Genomic DNA, 13,791 nt, shown 5'->3' with positions numbered 1-13,791 from the left:
GGGATGTGAAGACCTGTGTTGTGGGGGACTCGGAGGTCCCCTGATGTGTTGGCTGCATGCTGTTGATAAAGCTGAGGCTCAGAGAGGGAAGGTTACCAGCCTGAAGTCACACGGCCGCCCAGGGACAAAAGCCAGGACCAGAACTCAGCCCGCCTCCCAGCCCAGGGCCCCCTGCCCTGCTCCTGTTCTCTGGTTAAGACGGAAAACAACTAATGCCTTTGGGGGTACCAGTGCTCAGTGCAGTGCCCCGCCCACCCTGTAAGCAAGCGCCTATAGGTATTCACACATTTAACCTCACAACAAGCTGTAAGGGAAGGACTATTAGTATCCCTGTTTGACAGAGGTGGAAACTGAGGCACAGGGCCCCTCGGGAACTGTTCAGGATAGCACAATTCATGATGGCAGAGCCAGATTTGAAGCCAGGCTGTCTGCCCCAGCGTCTGGGCTCTTGGCCACTCTATTCTCCTGCATCACTGGGGAAAAGGACCAGATTCAGAAGGCCAAAGCCACAAAGGGGCTGCCACTAGCAAAGGGAATTTTTTCAAACCCCAAAGGAATCTTCAAACACATTCCACAAAGGAGGCTGTGAAAGAAAACGTTGCTTCCTGTCAGGAGGGAAGAGATGCAAATTCAGAGCAAAAAGGGCTCAGCATCTGACGTTTTCCTCCTGTCGTTCCCATCAAGCTTAGAGGCGAATGCAGACGGGAGCATGTCCCCGTCTGGACAAGCGCATCAGGCAGAGGGAGCTAGGAAAAGTGGCCGCACTGAAAGAAAAGCAGCAGGCCCGGCGACACCAACCTGGGGACTTACAAAATGCAGAGGTGTCAGGCCCTGCACAGGTCAGAATGGCAGAGGAATCCGAGCAAACAGGCGCAGTCCTGGAGGCGCACCAAACAAGTGCGTGGTTCATCTTCACAACAGAACAGAGACTGACCTGGCAATCACGAGCAGTCACATTAACACCAACACCTTGCCAATCTCCAAGCCCTGGCAAGGAGACCCAGCTGGCGTGTGGTGGGTCTCGTGGCTTGGCAGGGGGCGCATATGCCAGGTCCACTTAATTTCCACCCGCAGCAGACTGACAGGTGGCCTACAAGGGCAGCGGAAGGCAAGATGGGTCTCGGGTCTAGAATGGCCTGGTTGATAGGTTAGAATGGGAGGTTCTGGCTGCAGGGTGGGGCCCACTCCCCTGCGTCCTGGAAAAACACAACATCAGAGGGCAGAGTGCTCAGCCTTGGGCTGCAGGGTCCCTGGGTCCCAGGAGGCAGCTGGTGGAACAGTCCAGAAGCCTCCCCCTTTGAAGCTGCTAAAAGTCATCTGATACTTGGATACAAGCTAAAGCCAGCGGCAGCACCCCTGCCTGCTTCTACCCACTTCAAATCCCCGCTCCCTGCTCATTTCAACCATGGTTCATCTGATGAGGTGGGAAGGTTGCATGCTCCAGGCACTGCCACCATGCAATTGGCCCCAATCATTCCAGAACCGAAACGCCAAGCCCTGAGGGGTCACGCGTGACATCCACTCCTTTAGGCCTCGCGGGACGCTTCCTTTCCAGCACTCCTCTGAGAGACACATTCTAAACAAGTAGTTTTCAGTGGGTGTCTGAGGGTGTCTTCAGGATGGGCCCAAATTGTGGGGAACAGGTCTTTGCTCTCATGAAGGATGCCTAGAGCCAAGGCCATGGAGGGCGAGGACGCAGCCTGTCCGTGCCAGCTGGACCTCAGAGGCGGGCTGTCGTACCCACTCCCGTCACAGGTGAGAGGAGGAGGCCCAGGGAACAGGGCTGGTCATCTGGTCACTCACTCTTCACTCTGCAGCGTGTGCTGAGGCCCTGCTATGTGCGAGGGAGGGCAGGGGGCACAGAGCTAGGTGGGGTCCTGTCCCTCCCTGGCCTCAGGAGCCATCAGTGGGGCAGGGGCAGAGGGAAGGGTCAGCAGGCACTGTGGCCCACCTGAAGGGCTTCCCAGGGAGCCTGGGGGGAAAAACTCCACCCCCGCATGCTCCACCAAGGAGCACAGCTCTGTTTGGGACAGGGCAGGTGAGGGGCGCCTGCAGGGAGGAGGGGCCTTGGCTCTAAGCCTTGATGGCAAGGGGACCCCTCAGGGCCCTGAGCAAGTTGGGCACGACAAGTGAAGATGGTCAGCCAAGCCAGCACGACCCCAGCATGACCCCAAGTGCCAAAACATTTCAACATGCGGCACTGGCCTAAAAGAAACTCTCCTCGGCCCCACCTCACATGGCTCCCCACCCCCTGCCCACCCCACAGCCACAGGAGCTCCAACCCAGGCCTCTCATCGCTTCCATCTGCCTGTTCATTCACACCTCCAGGCTTTATTCCTACTGTTCTCCCACCTGGCATGCCCTTTCCTTCCTCCTCTTGTCCAAATACACCTCCTCCAAGCCCTGCTTGCCTGCCCAGCCTGGCTAGGCTGGAGCCCCCGCAGTCCTGGGATTTGTGTCTTCACTTCAGTGGACACATTACCACATCCCTTTTTTTACCTATTCAGGCGGGCTCTGCTGAGCACCTACTGTGTGCAGGGCAGGTGCTAGGGCTGGCTATGGGTGGCTCCTCTCATGCCCACCAAAAGGGCCTGAGAGCAGGGCCCGCAGCCTGTCTCTGTCTCACACTGGGGCTGGGAACATGCCCAGGGAACAGGGCTGGTCGTCTGTTCACTCACACTTCACTCTACAGAGTTGTATGCTATGCTGAGGCCTTCTATGTGCAAGGAGGGCAGGGGGCACAGCGCAGGGGCGAAATAAATCTAGGAAGCCCCAGCCAACTGGAGACTCAAGCTGGTGGAGGACTGAGCCTCTTCCCCTTCCTGTCCCCCAGGGCAGCAGCACTGCAGGATGAAGCACCCAAGGCCAGCAGTGAGGAATGGCAGGAGGCGCACCCCACAGTTCACCCGATGCAGCTGCTGACAGGCCCCGAGTTCCTGCTCCCTACCTTATGCCTCCAGGAATGGATTTCTGTCCTCAGTGAGTCAGTAGAGAGAGGAAGGGGAACAGCCAAGGAGCTCAGTGGGGCAGGAGGTGGAGGTCCCAGGGTAGCCTGGCCTCACCCCCAATGCCTACACCCCGTTAGCCTCAGTTTGCCCCTCTGTAGGCTGAGAGAGCAACCTCTCAGGTCTAGGGGTGGGAAGAGAGCTAAAGAAGAAGTGAGTAGTTGGGGGCTGGATTTTGCAATTAACCATTCATTCACCAAACATTTATTGAGGAACTACCATGTGCCAGGGCTGTGCTAGATGCTGGAGATGCAGCAGAGAACAAAACAGATTAAAATCTCTGCCTTGGTGGACCATATACAAACAAATAAAAATGTATCAGTCTGGTGCTATAAAGAAAAACAGAGCAGGGTACGGTGACTGGAGAGTAGGACTGAGGCAGCGGCTGTTTCAGATAGGCTGGTCAGAGGCCTCTCTGAAGGGAGACATCCGAGAAGACACCTGAAGACACCAAGAATGCGGGCTGCGTGGACATGCAGGAGAAGCTTTCCCGCAGGAGGAGCAGCCCGTGCAAAGGCCCAGAGGCGAGCTGGTGCCTGGAACATTTGAGGAGCTGCAAGATAGCTGGTGTGGCAAGAGCGAGGGAGAGGCACGGAAGGAGGCAAGGCCAGAGAGTGAGGAGAGGCAGCGGAACAGGCACCCTTAATGTGAGTGGGGCCAGCCCCCTTGGCTCTGGCTGCACAGATCTTCACCTCATCCCCGTGGAGCCTCCGTAGATGGGGTGCTCCATTTACAGCCAGGGACGCCACATGCCAAGAGTCTCACAGCCCACTGGATCAGGAGCTGCCCAGCCTGGGCCTCCTGCTGCCCAAGCACTGTCTCCTCAGCGGGCTGCCAGCCACGCCATGCCACTGTGCTGACAGAGGCCATCTACATGCAAGTCTGATGCTCAGCCCTGGGAGTCGGAGCTGGAGGTCAGATCCAGCAACATCTCTGGAATATCAATGGAGGGCACAGCGACACAGCCAAGAGGTAGGGCCTCAGAATTTCCTGCTGTTCAAGGAACGAGACATCCTCCAAGGAGCAGGCCAAGCCCCCCACACTCCTTCCTGCCACACCCAGAGAGGCCATCTTGTTTCCACCCTTGAGGCACAGACATGCCCAGACATGCTAGATGCACTTACCTGAGAGGACTAGAGACAAACTCCCGGGTGACCCCGTGAATAGGACTTCCTGCCCCATGCACCACAGAGGGTAAGTTCAGTGGCTGGGGAGAGTATCTGCAGGATTCAAATCCTGCCCCTGCCACTTCCTAGCTGTGTGGCCTCATGGGAGTTACTTAACCTCTCTGAGCCTCTGTTTAGCCATTGGTATAATGGAGCTGTCTTGAGAGCTAAATGAGGTAATATGTACAAAGCACTTAAAACAGGCCTGGGCCAGGTGCAGTGGTTCATGCCTATAATCCCAGCACTTTGGGAGACCAAAGTGGGAGCATCACTTGAGCCCAGAAGTTTGAGGCCAGCCCAGGCAACGTGGTGAGACCTCATCCTTACAAAAAATGAAAAAAAAATTAGCCGAGCATGGTGGTATATGCCTGTGGTTCCAGCTACTCGGGAGGCTGAGGCAGGAGGATTGCTTGAGCCTGAGAGGTTGAGGCTCCAATGAGCTGTGATTGTACTACTGCACTCCAGCCTGGGCAAGAGAGTGAGACCCGATCTCCAAAAAAAAAAAAGGCCAGGCACAGTGGCTCACGCCTGTAATCCCAGCACTTTGGGAGGCCACGGTGGGTGGATCACCTGAAGTCAGGGATTCGAGACCAACCGGGCCAACATTGTGAAACCCCGTCTCTACTAAAAATACAAAAATTAGCCAGGCATGGTGGTACGTGCCTGTAGTCCCAGCTACTTGGGAGGCTGAGGCAGGAGAATTGTTTGAATCCGAGAGGTGGAGGTTGCAGTGAGCTGAGATCATGCCACTGCACTCCAGCCTGGGTGACAGAGCGAGAATCCATCTCAAAAAAAAAAAAAAAAACCAGCCTACCACATCTGTGCCCATGTCTGTGCCACCCGCTTGCCACCGCCTGCCTTTCTCCCTCCTCAGTGACTCACTGGCAGTATCTCCAGAGCCCAGGCGAGGCCTGCTCTGCATGTCTAATCCAGCCCTGGTGATGCTGCAGAGGAGCCCGGGAGGGAAGGGCAGCCTCCTTGCCTTTCCCTGGTGCAGCCTCAGCCTTGACAGGGAGGAAGGAGTCCTGGCTGCAGCCAGAAGGTCCACACGTGCCCGCACACACACACAACACCCCCATCCCCCCCCCACACACACAGGCCCAGTCTACAGATATCCCCACCAAGGCAGGCCTGCCAGTCACATGACCAGAACTTCCCAGACATGCACCCCTACACAGACACACACACACACACACACACACACACGTCCTGGCCTAGCTGCCTTTGGAGTTCACCTTGCTGCCCTCTCCCCACCAGACCAGCCATCCCCTAAGAACCAGGCTAGCTGGGCTCCTGTAGTTTTGTCTCTAGCCCCATCCCTGGACACACCTGTATCTCCATTTACAGCACAGCACGGGGCCCAGCACTTCCCAGGCCTCCCCAGGACTAGCCAGGCCCCAGGTAGGGCTGGGATCCAGGCAGCCAGACCCTGACAAACCCTCCAGTGCGCATTCCTGAGCTCCCGCCTGCATGTGCCAGGAGCACGTTTCACTCCTTTTTTTTTTTTTTTTAAGACAGATTCTTGCTCTGTCGCCCAGGTTGGAGTGCAATGGTGCAATCTCGGCTCACTGCAACCTCCACCTCCCAGGTTCAAGTGATTCTCCTGCCTCAGCCTCCCAAGTAGCTTGGGATTACAGGCTCGTGCCACCACGCCCAGCTAATTTTTGTATTTTTAGTAGAGACGGCATTTCACCATGTTGGCCAAGCTGGTCTCGAACTCCTGACCTCGTGATCCACCCGCCTCGGCCTCCCAAAGTGCTGGGATTACAGGTGTGAGCCACCGTACCCGGCCGCACATTTTACTCTTATACCCTGCTTTATTCCCATTTCACAGATAAGAAACTGAGCCCAGAAAGACGAAATGATTTTCCCAAGACCGCACAGCCAGTCAGCGTCTGAGCCAGGGCACAGGTCTGCCAGAAGGAGCCTGACCTCTTAAGCACCTGCCACCGCTTCTGCAATGCAAGCTGGAGGAGACAGGGTGTACAGGTAGAGTGCCTGGTCTGACAGCCCTAGCTCCAAGTCCTGCTCTGACACCTGGCTGTGTGACCCTAGGCAAGCCACATCACTTCTCTGAGGCTTAGTTCTCCCATCTGCAAATGGGGAAAAAACACCTAGCCCACGGGTGTTTCACCTAGCCACATGGTTATTACCAGGATCTGCAATAGTCATAGGAGGTGTCTGGCCCAGTCAGGGCTCAGTCAAGGGCCACAGGATTGCCCAGAGCATGTGTAGACAAGGGTGGGAGTGGGGAATGCCAGTACCAGGGCTTCCTTTAGGCCTGGTGCCAGTGGCCCAGTCAGTATTGGGCCACCCCAGGTGCCACCTACGGGCTCCCCACCTGCAGGACAGAGCCAGGTTCCCATCCCAGCTCCTCCATGTTCTAGCTCTGTGGCCTTGAGAAAGTGACCCGCCCCCTCTGGCCTCCATTTCCCCATCTATAAAATGGGCATAGTCGTGCTCCTCTGAAGGACCCAGAGACCAGCACACAGTTGGCACCCAGGACTCGCTCACCACAATTCCAACATGCATCCCAGCCTGGCCAGCATGCCCTCCCCGCCACTCCCCTCCCTGGCACTCCTCTGAGCAACTCACAGATGATTTATACTTCAGAGGACGAATCAATACAATATACGGCCAAAGACATCTTTAATCTTTCACAGGGATTAGGCTACAAGGTACAGCGGCCTCTTTCTACCAGCCGCTCAATTCTGATTTCAATTTGGCCAGCTGGAGTGCAGCTCTCTCTCTCTCTCTCTCTCTCTTCCTTTCTTTTCACCTGCTAAAAGATGTTCCTCCAAATCAAATTTCATTTATTGGGTTGCACGAGGAGACCTAGCTGCCTAAACTGCCCTGGCCAGGCCCCCATAGGCTGTTGCACACTGGCATGGGGTGGCCTTGGAAGTATGGGGGCATGGGAGGCCCAGCCAAGCAGGAAGCCAGGCCCTCAGGGACGTACAGATGGTGCATGGGGTGTAGCAGGCATTGTGAGGGGCGCCTCTGCCAGGACAGGAGTGCCCCGAGCTGGAGGCCCTCCCATAATGGCAAATTTTATTTTTCTAGATCATGAAGTCCTTTTAAAAAATCTTGAGTAGACTTTATTTTTTCTAACCGCCCAATACTTGATTAGATGTTGATAAAAAAAAAAATTAAACAATAGGCTTACCTTCAGCCAAAACACAATGCCCAGACCCCACCCCCATCCCGTGCCTCTCCTGTCCCTCCAGGCTGTGTGTACATGGGTGTGCCTGTGTGTCTCTGTCATACCCTAGCACTTGCACAGGGGCTGGCCCATGTGGGTCTCAGTGAGCACGCAAATGACAGAAGACAGAGAAGACAAGAGTACAGAAACAGGTGAGAACTCTAGTTCCAGAGCCAGCCATCCTGGGTTCAAATCCCTCCTCCACCTCTTACTTGCTGTGTGGTCTGGTGCTAGCTATTATTCAGCCTCTCTGTGCCTGCACTTCCTCTCCTGCAAAATGGGGATGAGGCAGCATCTACCTCGTAGGGCAGGAAGGACTGCCCAGGACAGCAGGTGCTGGGCACAGAGGGAGGCCTGCATGAGCACTGGGGGTGGCTTTGAGGTCCCTCAGGGCAGGGACTGAACACAACTGAACATGGAGACTCAGGGCCCTCGATCCCTTCCCCCATCCTATACCTTTGTCCCTAAATCCTGTAGAGGTCATGCCTTAAACAGAAAAGGCAGGATATTGGTTTAGGGAAGAGTTGAAGCCACAGAGGAGGAAAGGAGCCAGCAGAGCAGAGTGGGAAGTGCCATCCAGAGGGAGGTGCCCAGGTCTTGGATCTGAGCAAAGGAGGAAAGGACATGTGGGTGGTCCGAGGGAGGGGCTGGGCTCTGGAGCTCGGAGGCTCTGACACTGTCTGCCAGGGTTCCCAGGTGCTATTGCCAGCCCACCTGGAGCTGAGAGTGGAGTCCTGTTCACCTCTGCTTCCTTTTCCCCTGCCAGGCTGCCGGAGTGGGGAGTGTCCTGGAGCCTCAGCCATCAGTCAGTGCTGCCCCACTTCCCGACGCTCCGCTGCCCCCTCCACCAGGTGGAGGCACCCAAGCAGCTTCAGCTGTACAATTAAAGGGGCTTATCCGAGATTTATAGCAGGATTATGCCCACGGGGTGTTACCAATGGCAGCCTCTGGACACTCTGTAGTCCTTAGGAAAAGCAATTAGAGTCCTAAGGCCATGAGGGTATAAATATACAGATGCCATCACCCAAGGTCTCGGGCGCTCGCGAGCTGTGTAGAGGCAGGAACTTGGGAGAGACCAGGGGCAGGGCAGACGGGTCCTCTCTGCAGGAGGTGGATCTGCCAGGAGGAAGAAAGGCCTCCCCACTTCCACACACCACAACAGGGCCCCGAGGAAGTCACAGGCATCATCCTTCAGCCCCACAGCCCCCCAGGAGCCGTCCCCTCTTGGCTTACCCCAGCCCAGGTGGAGGCCCCCAGCCCAGGGCTGCCTGCTGCTCCCAGATGCCCACAGCTGCAGCCCATGCAGCCAGCCCTCCCAGGGCACCAGCAGCAGCACAGACCCAGCCAGGGGCCCGCTCCCAGGCCCTGCTAGGTGGGAGTCACCTGCCAAGAGGTTGACCCTTGTTATCGCTCAGCTGCTTATCGCTGGGGACACCTGAAAGCTTTATCACAGAGCATCTGAGGACAGCAATTTAAGGCAATTCAGCGAGCTTAAAGGGGGAAGGTGGCATCAGGGTACGAGGGGGAGACCTCGAGGAGAATAAATACTTGCCGCAGTTCCTCAAACCCCACCCACAGGGACACCTTCTTCACTGATGCCCAAACCAGCACAAGCCATCCGCGGCCCTCCACCCTCACCCCCACCACAGACAGATCAATTTTAGGGGCTCCAAATTCCTCATTCCTCTGAGAGCCTGCCTGGCTGTCCGCCCATCACCTGAGTCCCTGACAGCCCTCTAAACAAGGCCCCTCGTCCCCACCCCATCCCTTCCTCTGCTGTGAGGAGAGCGGCTGCCCGGCAGGCTCCCGCACCAGGGAGGTCAACAGTCCCCTCATCTGCACACCCACGTCTGCAAAGGCCTCACACTCGCCGTTGACTGGAGTCACCCAGAGCCCAGTGAGGCCATGGACCAAACCACAGTGCTCAAAGAAGAGGCCAAGGCCCACCTGGCAACAGCCAGGCAGTCAGAGCCCGTATCAGGCCCCAGCTGGGAGCTCTTGGTGGGTCAGTCACTGTGCCGGGACACCCCCAAGCCCGGCATGACCCTGCGGCCAGGCATTTGACTCACCGTCCTCACGGGACTTCTGGATGAAGGCCTCCACACCGCTCTCGCCATAGCTGCCCTCCGAGGCCACCGTGGACACGTAGTTCCACTTGAGGGCACGGACGATGTCCACCATGGCCTGGGCCTGGTACGTGTCCGAGGGCACCACACGGGAGAAGAAGTCGTAGCGGCTGTTGTCACTCAGGTCTGGCGCTGTGGAGGCGTAGCTGATCTGGGGTATCTGAGGGGCGAGAGGGGCTGCTGAGGGTGGCGGCTGGCTCCCCACCCTGCCTAGCCAGCCCCATTCCCCTACACACCAACCTCCCTCTAGTCTCCCCAGCCTTGGGACCACCACAGCCCACCCCTCCCCATGGGCGCTGCTTCCTCCTCCAGAAAGTCTCCCAACCGGCCTCCCTGGGGTCCCCAAAGACACCCCAACCACACACAGGTACACACACACGCACACGCACACACACACACACACACACACGTACATACACCACACACACATACACCCTGGGAGCCTCTGGCTGCCTCAATTTACACAAAGAGCTCAAAGATCCCAGCCCAGGGAAAATCCCCACATACCTGAGATGATTCAGCCTGGGGATGGGGTGGGATTTGAGTGTTGGGAGGGGCCCTGAGGGGTCATGTGGCCCATCGCATGTCCCCAGGCAGCCCCTCTGGTCAGGACCCAGCAGACCCTGTCCCCACAGCTCTCTGCCAGCTCAGCCTCCTTCCTCGTGCCCTGCTCAGAGGAGATGGAGCCTCGATTCCAGCTCCCCTGTCCCCCACTCCAACCCCAAGGATGGAAGCCCAGGAAGCTAGTGGGGTGGGCTTCAAGAAGTCCCTTCTCTCTGCAGCTGGGGACACTGAGCCTAGAGAGTCACCAGCCTGCCGGGTCCCACAGTCTCTCCAAGGCAGAGCCGACCCAGGGCCCTGCCCTAGCCCCGGGGCTTTCCAGTCACAGGGCATCTTACTGCCTCCACAGGCCCCACCTGGACCCTCCCCAGGCAGGGATGAGACTCAGACCCCCTGCCTCCTGTAGATACACCCAACCATCCCCAGGACAGGGAAGGGATATGGTGCCTCCTCTCCGCCCCTCCCCTCCAGGGCCCCACCCACTGCTCTGCTCTCCCGGCTGCTCAGGGCCTGTGGGCTCCACTCCCCGCTTGGCCCACAGGGACACTCCTCTTTCCTGTGTGCCCTCTGCCCGCTCAGTTGTCCAGGAAGACAGGGGTGGGGAATGCATATTGGTGTCAAAACTAAGATTTTATGCCCCTAAGGAATCACTCAGATTCAATCCTGGCCAAGAAACCTGTGGCCAGGACTTCAGGCCCAGTGGCAACTGTGGGTGGGGAAATGTTCCTGGGACAGGAGGGTTGGGGATGCCCCTGGCAAGTGGTTGCCCACTTGGCCAAAGCCTAATGTGTCCCTATCCCTGGGACCACCTCCTAGACCAGTCAGCTCCCCTTCCTGAGGACAGAGCAGAGGATCTGCCGACCTAGAAGCCCCACCTCAATATCCCGACATGCAACTCTATTCACTTCAACAAAGACTTTATTGAGCACCTATGATGTCCTAAGTGCTGAGGACGGCAGTGAATAAAACACTCACGGAGCTTCCTTCTGGTGGGAGGAGAGGAGCAAGCAAGCTAACAAGTGACCGGGACCATTCTCCATAGCGATGAGGTCTCACAGAGTGGCATAAGGGGGTGGGACATCAGGGTGGCAGGTGGTGTATGGGTGGCCGAGCAAGGGGCCTGTGTGGCTGGAGCAGAGCGGGATGGGGAGAGTCAACGCATAGTAGGTCTCACAGCCTCTTAATAAAGGGACAAATGACAATAAGGAAGTTAACTGGGGACAGTGAGGGTCCACCTTCCCCTGAGAATGCCCACTGCCAAAAGCATATGGCCCAGCTCGGCCACCCAGCTGGCCCACTCTCCGCCTCCCCTGTGGGAAAAGCCCAAACCACTGAGACCTTAATGGGTGAGGATGTGGGTAGGGGAAACAGTTAACTGGTTTTCTGGATTTTCTGAGCAACCAAGGATTAACTCCCAAACCCCCTCACTGTAGCTCTTGTGGTCTTTATAAAATGGCAAGTACTACATTATCCACTGGCCACAGTAAAACTTTGGAAACAACCTACATGTCCATCAAGAAGGGATTGTTTAAAGACGTTCCAGCCAGATGAGGAATATTACACAGCTGTGAAAAGGAATGAGGCTGATTTCCAGGCACTGATCTGGGTGGGTCTCCAAGATATTGTGGGGTAAAAACAACAGAAATAAGGAGGCAACATGCAGGTGGAAGCTGTTTACTGTGTGAAAGGGGAGGTGCATACTTGCTGCTCTGAAACACAACACGTGTATTGCCTCAGGGGAGGAAAGCAAGTGGCCCAGACAGGATCTGGCAGGGACCTTTCACCTTCCACCTTTTGTAGGTTTCCAATGTAGAACCATGCACATCTTCCACCCATTTGGAAAGCAAACCACACTCGAATATACCTGAATCTATGTGTCCCCTCGCCTGCTCTGTCAGCAGTGACTGAAAATTAGCCCAGTCCTCTCTGCCTTGGAGAACACTTGGCATAAAAACAGCACCCTCTAAAATGTGAGCTCTGATTGGAGATTTATTAATTCACTTTAAGGTTGTTATTTTTAAGGTCTGAAAATGGTATTAGAGTCATGGCTGGTTTGTTTTTAAGAAGTCTTGTGTTTTAGAGCAGTTTCTCAGCCTTCGCACTCTTCACGCTGTGCAGGGGAGGTTAGTTCTTTGTTAGGGGGAGGTCCGTGAGAGACAAGTGTTTTGTTTACCTCTCTCACTGGCCTCTGCTGGGCCCTAGCCAGGAGCAATCATCACCTGCCTGCCTCCACGCCCCTCCTGATCAGAAGCTTGTCCCTACTTCTGGTGTTTCCTCCCACCAGGCCTTGGTTCCCGGGAGAGGGAAGGAGGCCCACTCAGGTTTCTGGACTTGATCAACCCAGGCCTCACAGCCGGCGGCAAATGGAAACAGACACCCCCCCAGATGAGGTGGCTCCTTCTCACTCACCCCTATTCCCCCTTCCAAGCTCCCTTCCAGGCCCAGGTGGTGCTCAGCACAGGTGGTGAGCAGTGGATGGACAGATGGATGTCCGGGCATCACCTGTGGGGCCAGTCGCATTAGAAGCCTTCAGACCCTGGCCCACATCCAGAGTGGGGCCCTGGCACACTGGACCCGGCCCACGGCACACACTCCATTCCCCCAGAGGGTGGGGGTCCAAACGTGCGCTCCTGCAGGATACGCGCGTCAGCCTGCAGGAGAGCCCCAGGCCCCTGATTTCAAGAGCCCAGGAGGGGCCCCTGACCTTCCCCCAGTAATTCCTGAGACACTGGAACAAGGACCCAACTCTGAGATTCGGGTGAGGGAATCACAGGCTCCTGAACAGGACCCCGGGGATAAGCCAGCCTCCTGCGATGTGTCCACCTGCCAGCCTCTCCTGTCTGCTCTCCCTGCAGCCTCCCTCCTCAGCTCCAGCCCCTCCCATACTTCCTAGGGAGACAGTTTCAAGCAGAATTTGGGGAGCTACACTGCTTAAGTTCAAATCCCAGCTCCACCTCTCACCAGCTGAAAAAAAACTTGGGCAAGTTACTTCACCTCCCCTGGCCTCAGTTTCTTCAGCTGCACAATGGGAATAATTACAATAGCTGTCTCCTAAGGCTGTGAGGGTCACATGAGGGAATTCAAGCAAAGCACTCAGAACAGCGCCTGGCAGGCAGTGAGCACTAAGGGTCAGCTCTTAGGGGAGCTGCCATGCCTCCCGCTAAACTTCCTCTGGCAGCAATCGCCTTCTCTTGCCTCTCTCTGACTTTACCTCCTAGGACTCTCCCTCTCTGCCGGCCCCTCCCATCACACGCTCTCTCCATAGTCTAATGTTGTCATTGTCATTGTCACAGAGACATCTTGGGAATGCTATCGGGTTCTCCAAGGCTCTTTTTCCCCACCCTGGAGCGGAGGGATGAGGGGGCAGGAGGTGTCAGGGGCTGGGAGGGCAGGGAGCCACGTCTGCGTCTAAGCAGGTGACTGTGACAACCTGGCCCATGTGGGGCTCTGACGTCTCTTCAACTCCCACTGTCTCCGCAGCCCAGCCCGAGCAGGAGGGGGACGTGCAATTTACATTCTCCTCAGAGAACGCTCCTCTCCTCTCCCAACAGCAGCGGCAGGAGGGGAGGGAGGCAGCGGTGCCCGCCCTGGTGCCAGCTGCTCCATCCCTCTGCCTCCTTTGCTTCCCTCACCCAACACATTGAGCACCTACTGTACACTGGACACTGTTCCAGGTGCTGGGGACGCAGCACCTTGTGTCACACCCTCATGGGGCAAGAGTCAGAACTCAG

At 56.6% G+C, this 13,791-nt stretch overlaps 1 protein-coding gene across 9 annotated transcripts in view; it reads right to left on the bottom strand.

Moving 5' to 3' along the window:
- GRM4 (glutamate metabotropic receptor 4) overlaps positions 1-13,791 on the bottom strand; it is a 138,625-nt gene that overhangs the window by 64,678 nt on the left and 60,156 nt on the right. For all 9 annotated transcript variants that reach the window (XM_055263508.2, XM_055263504.2, XM_055263506.2 and 6 more), the window contains one exon: positions 9,443-9,659. In XM_055263508.2, the coding sequence (XP_055119483.1) occupies positions 9,443-9,659 (217 nt within the window). The remainder of the gene's footprint in view (positions 1-9,442; positions 9,660-13,791) is intronic.

Source organism: Symphalangus syndactylus, chromosome 23, assembly GCF_028878055.3.
Source record: "Symphalangus syndactylus isolate Jambi chromosome 23, NHGRI_mSymSyn1-v2.1_pri, whole genome shotgun sequence".
Taxonomy (NCBI): domain Eukaryota; kingdom Metazoa; phylum Chordata; class Mammalia; order Primates; family Hylobatidae; genus Symphalangus; species Symphalangus syndactylus.
The sequence above is the reverse complement of the archived record's forward strand: the minus strand, read 5'-3'. Positions and strand labels throughout refer to the sequence as shown.